This window comes from Hesperophylax consimilis, chromosome 31 (assembly GCF_061612785.1).
Source record: "Hesperophylax consimilis isolate HC1 chromosome 31, BYU_Hcon_1.0, whole genome shotgun sequence".
Lineage (NCBI taxonomy): Eukaryota > Metazoa > Arthropoda > Insecta > Trichoptera > Limnephilidae > Hesperophylax > Hesperophylax consimilis.
The window spans coordinates 1,596,222-1,620,375 of NC_142866.1; the positions used below are offsets into that span (position 1 = coordinate 1,596,222).

Here is a 24,154-nt window from a genome sequence, read left to right on the forward strand (position 1 = left end):
TTTTCTTTTTAATAAATTTACAAAATTGTACCTCTCACAAGCGCAAACCTAACTCCTTAAGGCCATATAACCATCGGGCGAGAATTCAGATTTTGTCAAAAGATGTTATCGCGATTTTTTACATGTTGTAAAAAAATATTCACAGAATACCATTTTATCATTCGACAACCCTATACATTATAAGGTACATGGATTATTAAATACAACAATTTTTGTTTTTGCTCATAATTTCTTCCAAAAAAATTTTTGGCGATGTGATTTGTGTTTCCTGGTGGAACTTTTCTCATTTGGACTTTCTCTGAACATTTTTAGCCAAATAATGACTAAAAAATGTTATTAGTAAGAGCGCCGCAAAGACGTCCGTTAACTGCTACATTTGGGCGTGTAATGGGGTTTGTTTAGCAGTAACTATAGTGTTTGTATTATTGATAAAAGTGCTGAAATGCGAGACGGTAAATTTAATAAAATTATTTTTTTATCATAATTATTTACATACTTTCAATAAAAAAATAAGACTGCAAAAAAATCTGAAATATATTTCGTAAAGAAATAGACAAACACAAGGATTTTCATCACAATTCCAGCTCAGTTTTTGTTTTTAATGATTTTATTTGAACTTAAATAAAAATTTATAAAAATAGGTATACTAGATAATTTATTGATTTATGATACTGTATGATTGATATGTGTTGAAATTTAGGTGGATAAAATTAAAAAAATGAATCCGAGGTGATTAAGTAAATTAAATTAAATTAATTAATTACGTTGACATAAAACAAATACCATTTAGGAAACTAGATAAAATTACACTTAGGTGGTTGTATTTGAAATAAACGTGGATATTTATAAATAATAAAATCAAATATAAAAAATGTTTTAAGAAAAAATTACTTTAGAATTTAGACACAAAATGTCAATAATTTTGAGAGATTTCGACATAATATAGAAAACACATTCCCTTTGTTTAGGAAATGAGGAACTGCAGTCCATTATTATTTTTTTTAATCAATAAATTTCTTCTAACTTAAATACCTGTATATATATATATATTTATTGTTATAGTTAGTTTAATTAGTAAAAATAATTTTTAAAAGTTTTAATTTATTGGGTCTCCCAAAAACGCATCATATCTGTGGAGGTGACTAGTAACGTTACCTAAAGAAGCCTACGTTACTTTTTCAACCTGCGCTGTATTTTGTATGGGAGCATACGATTTTGATTCTTAAGATTATCCACTTTTAACGTCAAAAAACCCTAGGTAAAATGTCAGCATCTCATCATTAATGTTAATTGAATCAAAGTGCAAAAAAGCATATATGACCACACCTAATAAACAATTTATCGGTGTTTAAAAACCTGAATTAAAATATGTTCAGATAAAATTTCAAAGACAAAACGATATAACGACGAAATCCTTACAAAACATTTTTATTCAACTTACGTTTAAAATTACATTTTATTTGACGAAAAAGGTTGTGAACGTGGACCGTGGAGTTTGCAATGCATATGTTCTAAAATACCCACAAGAAATGAAGAGATTTTCAAATTCCCCACAAGTTCCTTTACCTCCAAAATTAAAAAAAAAATTAAATTAGCGTATTTTTTCATTATCTAGTCATTTTTCGATTTTATTTTTTGTTCAGGATTTAAAAATTGACATTGAGTGCGTTCTCACAATTATTGTAAATATTATTTTTCAATATGGTTGGATAGTAAAGAAATGCTCAGAATCTCCGCATTTTCCCCACAAAAACCGAATTATTGAAAATCTTGGGAATTCCCTGCAATTTGGGGAATACTCCACGAAGTGGCGACCCTGATGTGGATGTTTTAAACCACAGATATATTACTGACATACATTAATCAGTAGATTAGTCGCACCAACCAAACGGTGTGCTTTATTGACACGGTGTTTTATTAGTTTCAAAATGACGATTTATAAATTATATGTATAATAATATATACTAAAAAGTTATTAGTTAATCAGCATTTGTTGATATAAATCAATATATTTTTTTAATCCACAATACCTTTCACTGCAGTTCCTTATTAGTAAGAAAACTGTCACTTTTTATGCCAAAAATATAATAAAAATAAATGTTTTAACTTCAACAGAAAAATTCCATCAATTTTAAATCATACAATTTGACAATTTTTATGATTTTACCCGATTACCGATTTTAAGGAATCAAGTAGAATTTTTTGAGAAGAAAATCTATTTTTCTTTCTAACATAGACAATATTAGTCACAGTGGTTTGTAATATTGGTCAGTTTTGATTTTTTGAGTGTGTTATCATTTTCTGTGTCCTGTTATGATGTTGCCGCCAACTAGAGTGACCTTAGTCATATTTGATTGTCTATGAAATGTAGTAACTCAAACATGGCCGAGAACACGGGATATATTGCGTAGATGAATTAATTTAACAAAATTAATATTTAAAGTGTTTTTTTTTTTTTTTTAGTTTTTAAAGATAAATATTCCGTATTAACCGTGAAGCGGAATTCGATAAATATACAAAAAAAAAGTTATAATGTGTCAGTCAGATCTGTCCTTCAGAGACTTAATGGAATATATTTGTGTCTAGTAATATCCTTCCCAGGCTTGAATGTTAACTTTTTAACATGTTTTGAATGTAATCCACCACTTCCACTAATATAACACTTGCTGGGTTTTTGGGGTGGCCAATTAGTGAGAGAATACTGTATACATACATAACTATTATCAATATTAACAAAGAATTGTAAATAATTTATGCATAAAACATAAGTACGGTTTTATGAACTATCTAAAGTATAGGATTATAAATGCCATAAACCATAGACATCCAAATTGATAGATTTGTCCTAACATACTTTTGGCACCAGGAAGGTTCGAGAATGCTTTGAATAATCTATGAAATCAGTCGTACGTTGAACACCATTACATTGAAACAACCAGACCCTGTACAGAAAAATAAACTTTTCTAAAGTAAGGCAACAGTTTGCAATGCAGTCCGGTGTGAGACTTTTCTGCGCAGGAGCGGAATGTTTGTAAAAATTGTTAAAAAAAACTAATCCGCCTTGAAATTGGGTTGCCTAGTGTCGCTAAAAATAAGTGAAGGAGGCAAATTATAACACATTTGTAAAAGTATAGTGTAACAAAATATTAAATTTTGGAAACAAGTCTTTTTTTAAATTTTTTATAGTGAATACCTCACAAGAGTCCCAACTGCTCCCGTCTGGAGCCAGTGAGACTATGGCATCCCCAATTGGGGGATGTTGTGAGGCTGAAGGTAAGTGGGGAAGGGAAAGAGGAAGGTGGGGAAGTACCTGGCTATTCAGATCTAGTCACTAAACACGGCTAAAGCCATTTGGAGCAACGTTTCAATTCTGAATGGTGGTCTTACACTAGGGCGATACTGGTAGTATCTTCCACTCTGGAACGTGCCGCAAATATACTATATATTATTTTAATTAATTAATTGTGAAATAACACAAATTAATCAAATAAAATTTATTTGCGCATGCCGGGTTCGAACCCGCGACCTTCGGAATGGCAGTCCAATGCGTTACCACTGGACTATGCCGGCCGTCATTCAAGTCTGAACATTTGTCACCCAATTTAGAATTAGTAGTTATATTTTTACGCAGACAGCAATTTGTGCGCCATTGTCAAAAGGACCAGTAATTGGTAAGCAGATTTACTTTCGCATACTAAATGGTGATAATACAATGCAAGTTATCTGTATACTGTCAGATTCATTTATTGACAAACTACAGGAAGCAAGACAGTCACGCCCCCTCCGCGCACTTAGTTCTTCCCTTTTCCCTGATAAGCTAGTCTATCAATTTGGATGTCTATGCCACAAACCAATAATAAAAATAGTTTAATTATTATTTTGTTAATAAAATTTACAATGAAAACAATGCAGGTAGGTAACTTAAATAATATTGCACTACCTGTGTAGTTTTTGTTTGATGACAAAAATAATATTATAATAATCGCCAGCAAAAACTTAATGATTAAAATAATGTATTCATTATAATATACATACATGCATATAATGATGTAAAAAAACAATGTTTAAAAAAAAACCTAAGTAGCAATATTTTTATTCTTGAAATGAACTCTTTATCATAAGTAAAAATTTGCAATAAAACAATAATAAGAAAAAAGATGTTCAAAAACATTTTTAACTAGTTTCGAAATACAGTACCAGGATAATCAAAAACTATGATATTAATATTATACTTGCTTTTTACCCGTTGCAGACAACTAATGGGTAAAAGTGCTAAGCGATTTGATGTTTGAATGTCGATGAGGCGAGGAGTGTGTGCCTACAAATATATTAAAATATGTATTTTTGCATGTGGATGAAGCAAAGAGTGTCAACAATTTCCTTTTTGACCGAAACCAATAGGTAAAAATGTGTTGTGTGATGTAATGTTTGAATGTGGATGAAGCAAGAGGCGTGTGCCTACTTTTATATTTATGATGTGATGTTTGAATGTGGATGAAGCAATGAGTGTGCCCAGAAATGTAATAAAATATTTGTATGTTTGAATGTATGTGCCTAAAATTAGCTTTTTGCCCGTTGCAGACAACTAATAGATACATTTTTATTTATTTAATGTATGAATGTGAATGAAGCAAGATGTGTGTGCAGGCAACTAATAGGTAAAGAAAATATTCTATGCAACGTTTGAATGTGGACGAAGCAAGATGTGTGTGCCGAATTTCATATTTATGATTTGGTTTTTGAATGTGGATGAAGCATGAAGTGCATACTTGCAAATAAGCTGTTTTGCCCGTTGCAGGCAACTAATGGGTAAAAATGTGGTGCATGGTATAATGTTTGAATGTGGATGCAGCGAGAGGTGTGTGCCTACTTTTATATGATGTTTGAGTATGGATGAAGCAATGAGTGTGTGACCACAAATGTATTAAAATATATGTGTGTTTGAATGTATGTGCCTAAAATTATCATTTTGCCCATTGCAGGCAAGTAATGGGTAAAAAATATTTGAATAAATTAAAGTGTAAAAACAAAAGGAATGTATGATTTGGTGTTGAATTTGGATGGAGCGAGAGGTGTGTACCTACTTTTATATTTATAATGTGATGTTTATTTGTGTTGTGTTTGTATTCAGTTATTGTGGGACATTTTTAACCAAAAGCTATATGTACGACGGCCGATTAACGTTCCTAAACCTTCGGAGAACGATTTTGTCAAAAAAATTTTACCGCAGAGTTCTCGTTTCCGACAGAATTTCATTATCAAGTTAACAATGGAGATATAAAAAAAAACAAACCACGTAACCCACACCACGTGACACGCTCTCTTGAAGAAATGATACAATACTTCAAAAAGACACATTTATAGGGTAATAAAATCTTTTTCCATGTAAATGGGTAAACATCGTAAACTTTTTGGTGAGATTTTGTAAGAAAAAAATATACGATGCGTATCCAGAAAGTAAGTGTACTGAGGCTCTATCGACCGAATGAATTTTATTTTCGACATGTTGGCTACACTTACGTGTAGCCTGACTCTTCTCCTCCGCAATGAGACCGGTTCAAGGTCAGTAAAATGCGAAAGTGAACCTAGCAAACGAAAACGAACCTCGAGTCGATATGAATTGGGGCAGTGCGGTCGTTATTCGCCTCACCCCCCCTGAAAGAAACAAATGCCAACAAGATATTAATGTATATATAGGGTATTTGTATGTATGTAGTTAGAAAGTGAAATATTTATATTTGTTTAGATATAATTTTCAAATATTGACACAACATTGCATTTGAATATGCCTGTGTTTTTATATAAATATTGACACAACATTGCATTTGAATATGCCTGTGTTTTTATATAAATATTGACACAACATTGCATTTGAATATGCCTGTGTTTTTATATAAATATTGACACAACATTGCATTTGAATATGCCTGTGTTTTTATATAAATATTGACACAACGTTGCATTTGAATATGCCTGTGTTTTTATATAAATATTGACACAACATTGCATTTGAATATGCCTGTGTTTTTATATAAATATTGACACAACATTGCATTTGAATATGCCTGTGTTTTTATATAAATATTGACACAACATTGCATTTGAATATGCCTGTGTTTTTATATAAATATTGACACAACATTGCATTTGAATATGCCTGTGTTTTTATATAAATATTGACACAACGTTGCATTTGAATATGCCTGTGTTTTTATATAAATATTGACACAACGTTGCATTTGAATATGCCTGTGTTTTTATATAAATATTTTGTACAGATGTCGCCTGTGATAGGTAAAAACTTGCATTTTGTCATCTGTGATAGGTAAAAACATACTTATTTTAAAACACAGCGCCATCTGTTGGACGTAAAACCAACATGCGTTATTGTTTCTCCATCTGCACAGACTGACTGAGCAACAGCAATGCATGGCAGGATAGAGATAGTAAATAAATGCTTAAATAATACAGTACTTTACAAACAATGTGTGATTATTCGCACATATTGTGGAATGATAAAAAAAAGATTTGTCTCTATTTGCTTATTTCTTATAAGATGTGGATACGATATTACATATTAACAATTAAGTATATACATACCTACAAAATAAATCACTATGCAATATGACATACATTCTACCTATAATAGTGTGATATATTATAATACTTATGATTACAAAGGATAATATCAGATTACAAAATGATTATTTACATAGTTTCCCTGTTACTTTTGGGACATAAAAATAAAATTAATTTGTGAAAGTTTCATTGTAAATATGTACAGCGTACATAATATGTACTGATAAAAATGTACATTAAAAAAACAATTTTGTAAAAATAAATTGGCACTCAAGATTTTCAAGAAGAATGGCTTTAACCAAATCTTATTACATAATATTATGTGCAATCTCTATGTAAGTGATGAACTATTCTTTGGAAAATCTAGTTTAGATTCTATGCACTGGTTATAAATACAATATAATGGCAAATACCAATGATTACAGGACAAATTATAAATTTTTGATTAAGGCTTAAATTTTTTATATTCTAAATAAATAATACAGTAGAACCTCGTTAATTCGATATCCACGGGAAAATCGAGTTCCTCGGCCACTCAATTACCACCGCGGTCGGCCCTTCGAATTCAGTTATTCACAAAGAAAATTAGTAAAAATACAGTATATTTTAGGCCGGCTCTTTAAATTTGGATATTTGACGAAAATTCGTAAAAATACGATATATTTCCACCTAAATTGCTGCCGATTTCTGTAGCGGCCAATCCTTTTTTCAGCTATTCAAAATAAATTTGTAAAAATACAATATATTTCCGATTAATTGAAATTTTGCCGACAATTTCCGTCGTGCTGGCCATTTAAATTCAGATATTAGAAATAAATTCCAAAAAATACGACATTCCAGTAAATCGATTCAGATTTTCAAAATAATAATACATAGTACTAATTAGGATGATGCACAACCACGTAAAAATACATTTTTCAGATATTTATTGCCATGTCTGTCTTTCAGATTCAGATTTACGAAATTTTAAAAGATTTATTCATGTGAAAGTCGATTTTTATCGAATTACTTATTTTAAAGTGCGGATAAAAATATACATATTTCAAATTACGACTTTCGAATTAAAAAAGAAGTTAGTGTATAAAAAATTTCTAAGGATATTTTTTTGGCAAAAATTTCGAATTGTCCGATTTTTCGAATTAACGGGGTACTGTATAACCATTAGCAAGAAGAATATGAGATCTAACTCAACTTCATCAACATATTTATATATAAATATTCTTGCTTGCTACTTTTAAAACCCATAATAAATTTTCATAGTTTAAATATGAAAAATTAAGGGGTAATGATCCTTCACAACGGGTGGAGGATCTTTGAAAATTAATTGTCAATCGTCCTTTGCCTTGAGTTTCTTTTCCATTCGGCGACCCTTGGACTTCTTCTTCCCCTTTTGCCTCGGAATCCAGGGTAAATGAAATTTTCTGTAAATAAGATCATCATAAATAATTAAAACTGCAAAACTCAGATTTAGTAGAGCTGTATGTAAGCAACAATGCGATTTTTCGACAAAAAATAAAACATTAAAAAAAAAAAAATTCATGTACACAGGTGCAAACACTTGGAAATCACAGTATGTATTATGATTTGTGTTCCAATATATTTGAATATGTACACTTTAAAAACGGGTATGATTTGAGATTTTCACGGCCAAAAGTATTATAGTGATTTGTTTTGGGGTATTATGCGCTACCTCCTTCTCTAGCCAGGGCAGATTACACATCAGGGCAGATGTCTAATCTGAATACACATCTGCCCTGATGATGGACAATGCAATGCTGTCCGAAACATTGGCTAAAGAAGGAGGTATAATACCCCAAAAACAAATCACTATTAAGCTTCAAAAACAGTTTACGCACAGCACAAGAATTAACATATACGCATAAAAAATAAAAAAAACATTTATATCTTTTAAAAATTACATAATCCGATTACCAAAAGAAAAATGTATACATACACAGAACAACTTATATTTTATGTCCCTCACTATCACATTTTCCGCTATTTTCGCAAAATTCCAATTTCATTTCCATATATATACAAATATTGGGTTGATGTGACAGCGAGTTTATAAAATTAAAAAAAAAAAAAAACTAAAAACAAATACAAACATTACAACATATCAAATTATAAAATAATCGAAAATCGACTGGTCAGTGGCAGAGTTTGGGTCGCATTTGGGTCTCACCCAGGCGTGGTGAGTTTAATTCCTCAGATGGCAAGTCCTCCATCACGAGCCAAGCAACATTTTCCAATTACTGAAGTGGTGGAAGGAAATTTTTAAATACGGTCAGATTATTCATATCCCGGGAATGTTTGTCTTTCTTTTTTTAATTAAAAATTACTTTGTTTAAAAATGACTCCCAATTTTAAGTTGCATTTCCCTAGCACAGATGTCACAGCATGCCTTATGGTAGTGTCTCCAGAGCTAGAGCCATAGAATAAAGAAGAAAACTAAAAGTACCTTCCATACAAATTTGAATAGAAACAAATATTCCATTTAGCCCAATAGCCCAGCGCACCGTCTCACTTACACTTGCCTGATTTCATGGACCTCCATCCCATTCGAATTTCGTAAACACAGTTTTGTATTGGAAATTTAAGCCTCCATTAGACAAATATTTGGATTACGGAACATGCACACAAGGCACTTCTTGTGTTATTCTTTATTCTATGGCTAGAGATATTTATGAATGTAAATGAGTGTTAATACTTAAATTTCACACTCCTAAAAACGGTTGCATCAAACACCTGTTATTTTATATTTTTAGAGTAGTTGAAAACTTTAAAAATGGATACCAATAGAAGAAATTACATACCCGTCGCTCTAGTTCATTTTTGTCCAACAGACAATTTTTTGCGAAATTGAGTTAAGTATGCAGTTGTTCTCCGAAAGCATTTATTTATACGATACAATTAAAAAAAAAAAATTAAAAAATATTTTTAGTGTGTCTTCAAGACCAGTTTGTCTTAATTCCACCAAAATTAAATCGATATTCCGAGCTTGTTTATCCAACTCGGTGTCCTACATTCAAATTAAAAATGTGTTTTCAAATCGAAATATAAACCCACAAACTTATCTATGGAGGCAGCCAAAAGAGGAATGAATGTACAAAGTAAGAACTTCCCTGAACATAAAATTTTAGAACTGTACATATTTTTTATCGCATATTTAGCAAAAATGCAAATGAATTAGAACGCCTAGTTTACGCACCGTGGTTTGAAAGATGGAACGAGTTCACCAAATGAAGTCACAGGTAAGGTAGTTGTAACTTCAATGGCTAAGGCATTATCATTAGTTTGCCAAAGGGACTGTGGAATGACTCTCCTGGGTTTGTATGGTCGGTAAAGAAGTTTTTTACCACCGGGGTTTAGCTTTTCTTGCCGGTCTTTGAGTTTTTTTAGGTGCAGTTGCTCTTTCAGTCTTTGAAAGTCCCATCTGAAAAGAAAAAGATAACACACAACTGTGAGTATAAATCAATCACATTCACTGGTTGGAATCAGAGCATCAAGTCCCAGGGAGAGATCGTATGCATGTCATCGAATATTGTACTAAAAGGCTTTCATAAAAATCTTCCTTTTCTCACACTTTGTATGAAAATGAAAAGGAGCATTTAAACATTTACTTTATTAGATAATAATTTTAGCACAGACAATATTTCTCAAGAAAAATATTTTCTACTGAACAAATTATATAAGAACATGTAAAAAAAAATCTTGTATTAACTCGCTGATTTAACATCGATTCCAAATACATATAATACAACAAACAAGTTACAACATACATTCCAGTGAAATGCTCCGTGACGACGTGGATACGTGCTCTGCTTGGGAATACTTTAGAGTAGTGAAGACTATTCTATCAACTCTTTAACCTCAGTGAAAGATTTATAATATATCAATTTAACAATTGCTCAAATACAAGAGTTAAGAGATCAAGTTGTATTTGTGATTTGTAATACAAGGCTACTTTTTACATTCCCAGAATCGGCGTGAAATTATTTGACTACAACCTTTGAATTGAATAATAGTAAAACTAAGTCACTTACACCAACTACACAAACTATAAATTCAGGTTGTTAGGTTCAGAGGATAGACATTATTAATATATCCTGATATACGTGTATTATATTGTGATAGATTAGATTGAAATGGCATTTGAAAGTTTCAAACTTAACAAAACCCGAATGAACAGGTATATCCTAACTGATCTTTCCCCTTCTCATATTTTATTCTGTCACACAACATTCCCAATACATATTTTAGTAAGATCAAATAAAACAATTCGATTTCATCAAAGCAATACGTGGCACACCCTTAGTAGACGGCTAATATTTTGTAAATATCTCGAAGCAAATATAATATTGAAAATTATATTTGAAATAATTGCCATGCATCTACAATGTCAGTATAGTCCTTAGGAATTTTCATGGACAATATTGAAATTCATTCAAAAATTCTTAAACCTGGCTCTATACACTGCTTCTGAAGGTAGTCATGATTTCACTGAACTGCTATTGTAGCTGGTCGTATCCTAAGGGTTAAACCAAAATTTTATTTCCAAGTGAAGGGGTAAGAAACCAATGTGCCCAATTAGGCCAACTGTGCAGAAAGGTAAAATAATTTTCTTCAGAATATTTCTCGTTCCACAAGAAAAACAAAAAAATTATCAGCATTAATACTTATTTTCTGGAGCCACATTTCTTAAAAAAAATAATGTTTTATATAACACATTTTTAAGATCACTTATTTTACTGGAATTATTATAAAGTATGTATGTATTATAAATCTTTCAATACTGCAGTATCCAACTACAAAAAGAAAACACTGGATGGAGTAAAGAGTTAAAGAGCAACAATAAAGGAAGTGTTCAAATAATGGCCACCCTCGACTTACCTTTTAATCCGCCTCTCTTCGATTTCCATTTTACCATGTCTTTTATTGAAAACAGAATCATGGACGTTTTCTTCATTTTCAGAATTGTACAAGGTCTGAGGCCGAATTCGTCGTATACGCCATTTTGGTACCTGATAGAATCATTAGTTTAGTAATACATTAAGTTTTCACCGGGATGACAACTTATCCCATTGGCATACCTGCCGCCCAGATTGGGGGGCTGCACTTTTTTTTGCATTGGCATATTGCCCGCCCCATTGGGGCGACTAAAACTTTTCCCACATACTTAGATAGTTCATAATAAAATTATAATAATAATAATAATAATAACATAGCATTTATATAGCGCAGTTTTGTGTTGTTTCACTATATAAAAGCATAAAAAGTGTTTAATTTGGGGAAATATAGGGTGCAATACTGCACAGTAATAATCCTTCTTAACCCATTGGCATCAAACGACGCCGTCCTGGCGTGTGTACGGCGATGTGTCTTAAAATCAAACGACGCCGTCCCGGCGGGTCTGATGTCTGTCGGCTTAAAAACGAAAAAGGGATACATTATTGACATCTGTGTTTAAAATTTTAAATGCCAATCGCTCTGTAGATAATTAAGCATTTATTTCGTAGTAATTGGCAGGACTCCGTTGATACAATTTTTTCCTGGTATTTACGATTGAAATTTTGTTATATTTCAGCTTCATTGATTTTTTTCAAAATGGCGTGTGGTTCGGGAATTGACAAGCTTGTTCGTAAAACGCATGGTGGGCGGCTAACAAGAGCCCAAATGGCAAAAATATATATTATGGTAATAAGTATGATTAATGTACAACTTTTCTTAATCCAATTATAAAAAATGAAGAAAAAAAATTGGTTTTTGAAAAAAAAAAATTTCATATCCTCTTTTAATCATATTATTATTTTTTTCTAAACAATGCATACATTTTTTACATACCTTGATTCAATGCACAAGTAAATTAAAAAAGATTGTTTCGTTTGCATGTTTAGTTTAAAAGTTATGTAAGATTTAGTACACCACTGCACTTAAAACTTTTGGTACAAAATTAATTCGGATGTGAAGGCCAATTTTTTAGCCAAACAATTCGGATGCCAATGGGTTAAGATGTCATAAATAAAAAATTAGTATGCTGATGGGTTAAGACATTAAGAGGTGAGGCGCGCTAGGTTGGCAGCCAAAACAATATCAAATGAAATAAAACATGCAGTACACCATTCACACATCGCCTTCCAGACAGGACTGGCGATTAATGATTGGAAGAATGTAAACAATGAGAAAATAAAACAATAAATCCCTGGCCAAAATTAGTCTAAACGTAGAACATCAATACGGAGGTTTAGGATCACAGAGGCCTATCTATAAAAAAAGTTTTGAGATAAATGCAAATAATGATTGAAATACTCGTATGCCCAACTGTATTTCTTAAATGGCTGTATGTACGAGATGGAGCTTTGTATTACTAATAAATATGATTATGGTATTACCGAAACCAAGCCTAACTTAAAACACCAGTTTTTGTAGTTAGACCCCTGCGAATCCTAAGCCCCCGAATAAAGAAATGAAATTCGGAAATCAATAGAATATTCAGTGACTTCATGAGATATTTAATCAGTCAACTGTTTGGTTAGTGGATGAGGAAGGTTTTCGATCAACACACTCTGCATAATTAAATATTTTACATAAATGGAAAAATAATAAATTGTTACAAGAAACATCATGAATAATAAAGGTATATTTAAGCACTTTGAGGGAAACATCTACATAATAATGAATGAACATTTAATTTAATACAGAAATCATTTCGAACAACTGTGTGCTTGTTCCACAATTTTATATTCTAATAAGATTCAAATAAATAGCCTGAAAAAAATATATTAGTTCACAAGTTAAACAAAAATTTGCAAAAGTATTACTAAAATTCGATTCAAGTCAATACTGTTTTATTTATAGCCAATGCATTTATGCACAGTAATTGTATAGAAAAACAATATATAATGGAGTGTTGTTTGGCAAAATAAAAGAACACTACATAAGGTTTAGAATTTAAAAATACATGACAAAACAATGAAAATTAAAGAATCAATTTACTGTGGTGTGAATGGAAACCTGCTTTGGATTTATGGAAAATGTGTTCTTCTTCACTAATTTTGATAAGTATACTTAACTTGTGTGTACATCATTATTAAACACAAATGGATTTACAAATAATTCAATTTCATTTAAGCATTGACGATTATTTAGTGATTTATTATTTTAACGATTTAATTAAATTTAATGTACCTACACATACTATATCCCTAGTTAAAATGATGAGGATAGTTTGTGAAGTTTGGTAAATTTCCAACAGATTTTTTTCCAACCTCGGGCAAGCATCATTTTTAATTCAACATCAGATAAAATTTCAGCCAGATTCAAAGTGTAATTAATGTTTGTATTTAAATAATCACTTTGTTCCCACATTAATGGAAAAGCCTAGTTCGATAAAATTCGCAGTGACTTTACATGTGCATTAAACAATGTTTTTTTGTAGATACATGATTTAAAATATTGTAGGTACTATGGAATATTATGGAGAAAATTATGTGATGGATACAGCAATATTGTCGACTGTTGACTAAAACACACACTCGAAAGGAGGTTTTCGTGCAGTGAGTGTTGGCAATGACAGATAATTCTTGGGAAAGAGAAACAGATGACGCCCACAGATGAGTTGGGCTGAAGATTTTAATAGAACTGCAGGCTTTGGTGGGTGAGAGCCGCCAATAAGCAAATATGTAAAAAATTAAGGGAGATACATATACATATATCCAAAACTGGATGCCAGTAGGCTCATGAAGAAGAAGTTTAAATGCAAACCAAATGACATTTATGACAATCATAAAACCACCACTATGTACCGGAATCCAAACTGTAATTATATGGACTGCTGGTGAAAGTGCAATGAACATGGTGATAATTTCATTAGGTTTAAAGAAAGAGGGAAGGTTAAAGAATCATCGTGATGGAGTACTTGGCAAAGGACAAGATAGTAACATAAGCGTATTACAAACCCATTTTTCAGATATGATGAAAAAAAGACAATAAGCTGAAGTATATAGACCAGGGATGGGGAACGTACATATACCAATGTACATACATGGCCTATATACCAAGTATATAGGCCGTTGAAGATCATTTGAATGTTTGTAGTATCATCCGCACATTGTTTTTTTAGTATTTGGTAGAGGGTGGGGGGTGTCGGAATCCTCGATATACTATTATAATCTCATTTAACCATGTATCGAGTTTATTTTATATTTATATTACACCTGCCAAGAATGCAAACGGTTTCCTTCGAAATGTGTCAGTAGCTAAGTCTGCAACTGGAATTTGAACACATCATTCGGAAGACAAAACTGCTTTTAACTTAAGATTGAATCTTTGTGCGAGTCCACAGACGTGATTAAAACTATACACAGCATATGAAAATAGTTTCGTCCTAATTTTTGCAGAACACAGTCTGCATCCTGGATTTTATAACTGCAGTTCGAACACTATAATATTTTTCTTCAAATTGCATCAGCAGATTAATCCACAACTGAAATTTTATTATTGCGTTCTGAACACAACCTTTAACATAAGAGTTAATCCTTGTACACATTCCCAAATTTTATTAAAACCACACCCAAAACACGAAAATGGTTTCCACCAATTTTCGCAATACATAATCTGTAATTAGAATTTAAAAACGCGTTTCAAAAACTAGAATGGTTTCCTTCTTAAATGCGTATGCAGATGAATTCACAACTGTAAGCGAGTCCCCACTTTAATTAACATTACACTAATAATTTCTTACATTCATTTCTACACATATAATTTCTTATTAGTAAAATCATAAGAACATAAAATAGAATCAAAAAGGGATGGATCGCCTATTTATTTGTGTCTAAACTGCTTTCTGCTTATGTAGGAGCATAAGTAAATACATGTCAGCTAGTTATACATTTCTCTGGGTTTTGTAATAATGTCTTAACACACTTTGGGTGGGAAAGGTAGTTCTACCTTTTGCGCCGGCCTCATCGATGGCAGGAAAGATGGAATTATTCAATGTTTTTATATGAATATTATAAACCGATCTCTTAGTAAAGGTTTCAACTATATGTACATAATTATCGAATTGTAATGCAAGTCTTCTTTTTTTACTTATCTTCGTGCTTTTCATATACATCGGTAGTACAACAAAGGGATAGTATATTAATTGCTATTGTAATAATTCAATTCTTGGAATGAGGGTTTTAATGACCGTGAAACCCGATTCAAATCTCTATCTCTGTTCCACCCCACTCAACTCCTATGTGCAAGTGAGCGAGATATGTCAGGCGTATTTAAAGAAACAGGCATGGGCAAATACCGATAGGCGGACCGTAATAAACATACTACAAGGTTAATTGAGTGGCATTTCAAATAACATTCTATTTTCGTTTGGTACTTTTATAGCTTGGGTATGTTGAGTTACTACGTAGAAAATTTTATTAAAATATTTTTGAAGATATAGCAATTTAAAACAAATTAAAGTAATTCACGCGGGACCAAAAATACCCGCCAGAAATGAGTTAAAACCGTTTTCACATTCTGATAGTAATTTGACTCACGGGCAGCATCAAAAAGCCTCGCGGGCCACATGCGGCCCACGGGCAGTAGGTTCCCCACCCCTGATGTAGACTATGCTTACAAAACATTTCAAACTATCCTCGAGTATGCTGCTCATGAGACCTTTATCGCAATATCTAAATTTAAAAATATTTCTGTAAGAAAGATGATTTTTTGATCGATTAAAAATGCATGAATTGAATAAGAATGCACAAAGTTACCTCCAGAGAATTGACTGGTTCTGCCTTTTCAGGTTGGGTAAAGGTGCCGAGTGGTGTATAGTATGGCTCTTCAGTAGAGAGCAGGGATAGAGTTTTGTTCTTGAAAAGATTCTTATCATCTGTTATGCCTGTGAGGCTGGAGGCAGATTCGGCCTGTGAAACGGCAGACACCCGTGAGGAAGTGCTCTGCGCACGCTTCCTTCCCTTGGATGTGCTAGCCACTGGTTTGTCTTCCTGAAATTGTTAATGTGTGAAGGTCTAAAAAAATATTGAAATAAGTCTGAAATGATTTCCCGTTAGTATTGGCTAACCGGCAAAATGCAGTAAAATACTACTACATAAAAAGAGAGGCCAATAATATCATAAGCAAAAACTCGATTTTATTCTGTATTATGTTGACTGGAAAGAAAAGCAATAACAATGTTCATCATTAAATCCAACAGGTAGTTGCTCCATAATATTGTTCCTGTGAGGTTCGAAATTTCAGCAGGAAATGATGAAAAGTTATTGATTTTAATTATTATCAAAACTGAAGACAGACATTATATTTATATACACATGCTGAAGTCCCCGGCATTGCTCGGGCTTTACACAAAGTCGCCACCGACACTCTCTTTTAAATGAATAGATATTTTGAAAAATCTTTGTAATAATCTCAGTTGTCTTTTCACCACACTTAAAAGTAAAACGTAAAAGAAACTAGTTTCGTATTGGAGAAATGGAACTTTCTTACAAGATTCTTATGATAGTTTAGGATGATAACTTACAATGGGAAAACCAGAAGGGCCTGCTGCCGCAAGGCTCTTGGCAAGCTCTTTTTTGGTAGGTTTCTTCTTCCTGCCAGGTGTCGGAGTTGGTGTTGGAGCGGTGGCCTGTATTGGTGCTGACTCAATCACCGTTATAGGCTCCATAGTCCTGACAGGCTCCATGGTTCTTATGGGTTCTATGGTCTTTATGGGCTCAATAATCCTGGCAGGTTCCGTAATCACCCGCATAGGGTCTAAAGTTCGTGAAGGCTCAATCAGCCGGGCAGGATCCATATAGCAAGGACCACGCTTTACGGTGTTGTCAATCGGCACAGTTGTTGTTTCTACCTATAAGAAACGAGTTTGGAAGTCGTTTTATCAAATTAGATCCTTGCACCAAATAGAATTAAGTAAGTAAGAGTGAGGTAATATCCTAAGTTGGTGGCTAAGATTGAGTGCGGTGGGAAGTATCGAAGCTGGCGAAGTCAGATGGATTCAGTTGAAATTGATTGAGGTAAAAAGGTTTGAACCATAGGTAAACGTGAATGAAGCAAGAAGTGTATGCAAAGACAGAGTTATGTGGCAGTCTATCCTCTTTGGTAACCCCTGCCAGTAAACTATTAGCCTTTAGTTAGTTAATATATATGTATATATTTGGATTAATACTAAGTAATAGTTACTTGGGAACTTCCTGCGAAAACTCCAAAAGCCCGGCTTCTCCTCTTGCCCATACGGTTCAGGGACTCCGTTACACTCAGCCGAGGTTCATTCAGCTTTCTCTCCCCAACCTTTGTATCTTGACTGTCCTCCTATAAGCAAAGAAGTAAAACTATATTTTCTGACAAACAACATTATTTAATGCTACTTTGATAATAACAATAGAAGCAATAAATAATGCCGCAAAATGTATATATATAAATATACATACATATTATTAAATGAATGAGACAACATAAAGTTAATGATGCTCCCACAAGTAGATCATGATGATGATACGAACACTTACGAAGGAGTAGACAGATGCGGATGGGGAGGCAGCACGTTTTGGAGGTTCCTCAATCTTGGGAGGAAGAACCTCCGTAATAATAGCCGGCAATATCTCCTCATATTCATTTGGATGCGCACTATCTGTGTCCATGATGACTGGGGGTAAATCTGCCGGTGGAGCCTGAAAAGTTTTACAATGCTTATCCTTCTTATTTCTATATTCTTTAAAAACTTGGTGTTCTTAGTTAATAGGTAAATAGTAATTTTTTTTTCAAATTCAATGTTAAATTTATACATAATGTTATTATTAAGGGTAAATATACAGAGAATAGGACAACCTTAATATACACATTTTATTTTTAAAATACTTTGTAGTAGTTGGATATTAATGAGAAGTATTTCAGTTTCCGGAGATGGAAAATAATGGATTTTAATAGTTAGTTCATTAAAATTAAAATCGATTGTTCCTTGGCGGCCATTGTTAGTGATGTCCATGTTTTACTGTTAGTTATGTTCTTCTCCGCGTTATAACAAATTGGAACTAACATTCAAGCTTTTTGTTAACTAGCAGTAGATAGTTTAGCAGGTATACAATTGCGAGCTCCGTTCCTTTCCCACGATTCGTGGTTTGGCTCGCAAATGTTCGCGCCATTGAGCAGAAAAGTGCCACAATGAGCTCTTAACAGTTACCTTGCATTCAGACTTTTCATTTCTGCTTGTGCGGCCTGGAGAGGTTTCTCAGTTTTTCAAGTAAGCACATTACCGTAGGGTTGCCAATTCGTGGGGAATATCAATTTAAGCTGGTTGAATGTTTTGTGGGGAGAATTATGTTGCGGGGAATGTACATTACGAAAACTGATATAACTAATTATTCCGCAAGGACTAATATCAATTAAAATAGCATTTCCTGATTATCCAACCATATTGAAAATAATATTTACAATTACAAGTGAAAATAAACTGTAATTTCATTTTCATTCACAGTAAATTTTCAAACCAATTTCTATTTTTTAAGCCTGAACGAAAGAGAACATCTGAAAATGACCAAATTAATAAAAATAAAATTTGTTTAATTTTGGGCGTAAAGAAACTTGGGGGAATGGCAACCCTCTATAACTAATATAACTATATCTAAAAGAGAGGTTAGCCAATCAATTTAGATTTTGTATTTGAAAATTAACTAATTAAAAAAAAAATAGGCATGCGAAAAATGCCTCTTCAAACCTGTGGTCAAAATGGCATGCAAGTAAAACAGTTTAAAGTGCAAGTTTATTTGGGGAAACAATAAAATGGTAGTTTTTGTGCAGATTTATTATTATTAGTACGAACCGGGTCTTCATCAGCCAAAAACATGCCACGTATTATTAAATTGGCAGTAGTCTCAGCTCTGTTCTCAATCTCCACTTGCCTCTCTTGCTGAACAACTTTCTTGCTCTTTTTACCTTTTCCCTTCCCATGGCTCTTGGGTACTAGGGCTTCTTGGCTTGGAGTACTCAAGAGCATGGTATTGTTAATATCCTGCAAATAAGATTTGTGAGGTTATAAAAATGCCCCATTTGACATTTGATGGCTCATTTTATAAAACTACAAATAAAAATATGATGATATTAAAACAAAATACATTAAACGATAGCAAAAAGCACATCTGCAAATAATTCCAACACCAAAAATGTTTGCATAAAATGAATGTTGAATTTTAAAGCAAAATAGATTTTTGTGGAGTTTGTGAGAGTAATTACTAAAAAGAAAACAGTTTACACATTAGGGCGGCAGTCCTCAACCACGGGGTCACGAATCATAATAATCAGGTTGCCAAAAAAGGCTACAAGATTCTGCTTCAATCGAATTTAATTAAAGTTATTTTCACTGGCAACTGGCAAGTAATTACAAGATAATTCGGAAAACAAAGGATAATGAATCCATTCACTTGTGATCTCAATAGTGTAAAGTTAAACTTAAAAGAAAAGTGTCAGCTGATACTTATGTTTGATGAAAGCTTTTAAGGTATTTAAATTTAAAAAAATCCCTCACAAAGTTACTACCATTTACAACATGTGAGATAGCTTTGTCGGCATTGTAGGCCATAAAACTTAATATCGCTCCGACAATCTGGAGAATATATTGAGTACTGTCTGCCTACTGCATATCCTAAGATATTTTTGACACCTTGATCACTAAACTGAGAACTCAAACCTGGAGAAACTTATGGTTACTGGCAAGTGGCAGAGAAAGATCAGCGATGCTTTGGAGTACTTCATGCAGCAAAGGACTGCGAGGAGTGAAGGAGTCTTGTTCACCGGGAAAATTGGAGCCAAGTCAAGATTGTCAGTAATGAGGCAATGACTAAAGAATATATAAAAAATAAGTATTTGCTAAACCTATAATTCCTGGACCCCCTAGTTTTCATTTGCATATTTAGCAATAAAATAAAAAATTTATTGACAATGATGTATGTTAGCAAATCAAATGTTATTTATTATTTGATATTTTGAAAGCAGGAGATAGCTTATAAAATTGTGGCTAAAGAAGGAGATAGCGCAACACAGCACAATTCCCCAAAAATAAATTACTGTAATTTAATGTTATATGTTGAAGTGAAATAATAGCTTAAAATAATGGAAACATTAATATGGTAGAGAGCTTAAAATTCAGCAATTTCACAATGCAGGCGATTTCATTCAATTTACATTAAGGAAATATGGAAAAAATTATGTCTACTTAATAAACAATAACAACGCATTATTACTTTTATTCCCATGCCAGAAACCACACGTTTAATAATAATAGGAGATAATACTAAAAGTTTAATAAAATATATTAAACTTTTAATAATATATTTGAATATAAAAAAATAATAATTTCTTTCTCTTTATTTTTTATGAGAGTGCTAATCAGAGAAAGGAGCCAAAATAGTAGTTTGCGAATAGTTTTGTAGAAATGTTAAAGCATTTATCGTCATCCCAGCACATGTGCAAAAATTACTTTTGAGTACAAACAATGTATTTTAACTGTATTTAAAAGATTAAAATTTTTATTTATATAAATTAACAAATGACTAAGCAAACTGCATCCATAACAGCAAAGTGTCTAAATTACACAAATGACTTTTGCATTTGGGGCGACGTTGTTTAACTAAAAAATTAATCAATATCAAAAACTTATAAATTGGTCCAGTTCTGAAAGACACCCACATGTTTTTCTATATTAAAGACCCATCACCTGACTCGCTCGACATTATTCTTATCATTCGACTTGCAAATAGGTCAAGCAAAGTTATTCTGTCCACCCCACCAGTTATTTGTTCAGTAATCTAGACTGGGGCCAGTTAAATATTTGGCCGATTCCTACAAGAAGAGAAAAAATCAAATAATAACACAAGAGTGCAAGCGTAACAATTCCAAAGCTAAAACCAAAGAAAACATGCAAGCTCCTAATCAAACAAGTACATCAGACACAGTGGCACACTAACAAACTTGAGTGGATGATCACTGTTATTGGGGGGAAGGGGCTTGATGCAGCTGGTGTCTTCGAGGTTCTTGTACATAGCTTCCTCGTCTGACGTCTGCCAGAGACTGAAGGGAGAACTACTGCCGGCGTGCGTTGCCCTCTCAATACTGGACAAGATGTTGTTGCCGAGGTTACTGATGGTCTCTCCATATGAAAAGTCTCGGCAACTAGTCTCAATCTTTCGGAAAGTGTTAGGGGGTTCTAAGATGGTGGTATTATTATCCATTCCATAGTTCTTTTTAATGTAAGCTGATTCAGCGGTCTTCTTGCGGCTGGACGCAGCAGGCGGGAGGTTGCACTCTCTCACGTAGGCATTTGCCGGCTTAAATGTCAATGGCGCATTCTTCTTTACAGGCACCTTCTTGGAGGACTTGACCTTTCCTCCTTTGGATTGCTTGGGCTGTCCATTGAACCCATATTGCACCCCTCCCAAGGTTACGTCAAAGTTAACAGGAGTATTTGCAGTCACTAGAGAAAATACAAAAGCTTTAAAATATAACTGGACACTTTGTTCAACAGTAAAAGGTTTAAAAATACCTTTTGCTGTGAGGATGCATATGTTTGACCAAAATGATGGTTTACTTGTGTTCTGGAAGATGTGTGGAGATGTAGGCTCGCCGTACAGGGCATAGGCTGGCTGCTGCATAGGGAGGGCTGGGCTCCCATACACTCTGTGGATCGGGGATAAATATTTAATAACTATAAAAAACTCTTGGATGTATGTATTCTAGTTTTACTAGTAGAAACATATCATGGATGGTAGTACCTACATAACATAAAGACAAAACTTTTTACTCACTGTCCTCCACTGGTTTGGGGCATGGAAGCGAAACCGCCAGGTGCTGAAAAAAATAAATACATTATTAAAAAAAAATATTTATTTCAATTATTCTGGTTTTATATTGTTGTTTTTTTAATAACATTAAATGTACCTTGTAATAAAATAAATTGTTAAATTTAAAATATTCCCTAAAATACCTGCTGGCGTTTGGTTCAGCAGATGGTCGACTGACTTGCAGCCAATGGTCAACTGACTTACAGCCAATGGGTCGACTGCATTGGGATAAACATATCCTGAAGTAGATGGCATATCAGATATAAGGGCATCCTGAAAGGGGAGGGCAAATGTCTGAAAACCAATACATCACTATTATTAACATATCTATTTACACCACCAATTAATTAGGCATGCAATATTTTCATGTTTTCTTTTCTTTCTGTTAATATTTTATTTTAAAACCCTAACTTATTCATGTAATGTGCAAAGCTATTGATTACATAATAGAAAAAAAAATGATTGTCTGCATGAGAATAAACCACTTTTCGATTATAGATTAGTCAGGAATGGCATTTTAGGTTTAAAGCACATATGTATTAACAATTGAGCCCTTATGTGGAAAAACAGCATTTTTGAAATAACGGTGGTTTTGGGCAAATCAATTAAAATTATGCACCATATATCCGTCTATGTTAAAACCAAAAATTGTTTTAAAATCTCAACCACCAGTGCAGGACCTAGAGTTGCAGTAAGGACGTGCACGTAAGTTCCTTTTTAGTAGAACGTACAAATAGAAAAATTGAGTTATTCTTCCTTTTAGTTTATTGTAAACAAAACTTAAGAATACATTTTTTAAAATACATAAAAGGTGTTGTCTATGTTGTTACAAATAATTTTATTTGTTTTTCAATAATATCTACATGCTCACTACTCAGTCAATGTTTACCAGCCAATATCTCGAAATACACTTTTCACATAAACACGTTTTTCTGCATAAGGGACCCTCTATTTAAACAGATAGTTTAAACCTGGAGTTAAATTTTAATTTTAGATTATTTATTTTAAACACTTTGGCCGGGAAAGGTAGTTCTATCCATTCGGTCGATTGATGCTTAACGGCGGGAAGTTGGTCTGCAACTCAGGCGCTGTGTTGACTCGGGGGGGGGGGGGGGTCCATAGCTTAATAACTTAGCAATTACTACAGCGCCCTTGAGGTGATTTCTCACAAAAACGGCGCTATATAAATTAGCCAAATATTATTATTATTAATTGCTTTTACTTTAGCAACAGATGGCCCAGATAATATTATATTCAGGGCCGTCTGTTTCAATTGAAAGCTAAATTTTTATTTTAAATGTCATTTAAGGTAACAAAATTTTTTGGAGCTGCCACACAGGCAATTTTGTCTCTGATCTATGGTGACAGACAACAACTTTACTATCAAAATATCCCGCAGTTTTACTTTCGTATTGTACGTTTTTTAGGATCTAAAAAATATCCTCAAATATGGCTGAATATGTCAAGTAGAAATATGTTCTACTTTTTTATTGACATGGCCTTGTTAAACATTATGATAATATTATTATATTTATTTGTATGGAAAAAAGGCTAGCAATTTTTCTTCGAAAGAAATTATTAAGTTGAACTGGTTGCGAAATATATACTCGGATGATAATGCTCAGTCATTATATTCAACAAGTACTCAAATTCAATGAATTCGGGCACCAACATGCAAAAGCTTAAGGACTTCATCGAAGCTGAGTTCAATTGCAACATGCCTGAAACCATTCTTTTAATTG

The 24,154-nt window shown here is 33.0% G+C and overlaps 1 protein-coding gene across 1 annotated transcript in view; it reads right to left on the reverse strand.

Moving 5' to 3' along the window:
- Positions 1 to 823: 823 nt before the first annotated feature.
- The window catches only part of LOC149409328 (uncharacterized), a 28,255-nt gene continuing 4,924 nt past the window's right edge, over positions 824 to 24,154 (reverse strand). The window contains exons 3-14 of the mRNA XM_089649828.1: positions 22,556 to 22,706; positions 22,377 to 22,419; positions 22,160 to 22,248; positions 21,540 to 22,045; positions 19,400 to 19,588; positions 18,090 to 18,251; positions 17,764 to 17,892; positions 17,105 to 17,431; positions 16,338 to 16,571; positions 11,473 to 11,603; positions 9,791 to 10,015; positions 824 to 8,000 (exon numbers count right to left, since the gene is read on the reverse strand). Coding sequence (XP_089505954.1) covers positions 7,907 to 8,000; positions 9,791 to 10,015; positions 11,473 to 11,603; positions 16,338 to 16,571; positions 17,105 to 17,431; positions 17,764 to 17,892; positions 18,090 to 18,251; positions 19,400 to 19,588; positions 21,540 to 22,045; positions 22,160 to 22,248; positions 22,377 to 22,419; positions 22,556 to 22,706 — 2,280 coding nt within the window. The 3' untranslated portion in view covers positions 824 to 7,906. The remainder of the gene's footprint in view (positions 8,001 to 9,790; positions 10,016 to 11,472; positions 11,604 to 16,337; positions 16,572 to 17,104; positions 17,432 to 17,763; positions 17,893 to 18,089; positions 18,252 to 19,399; positions 19,589 to 21,539; positions 22,046 to 22,159; positions 22,249 to 22,376; positions 22,420 to 22,555; positions 22,707 to 24,154) is intronic.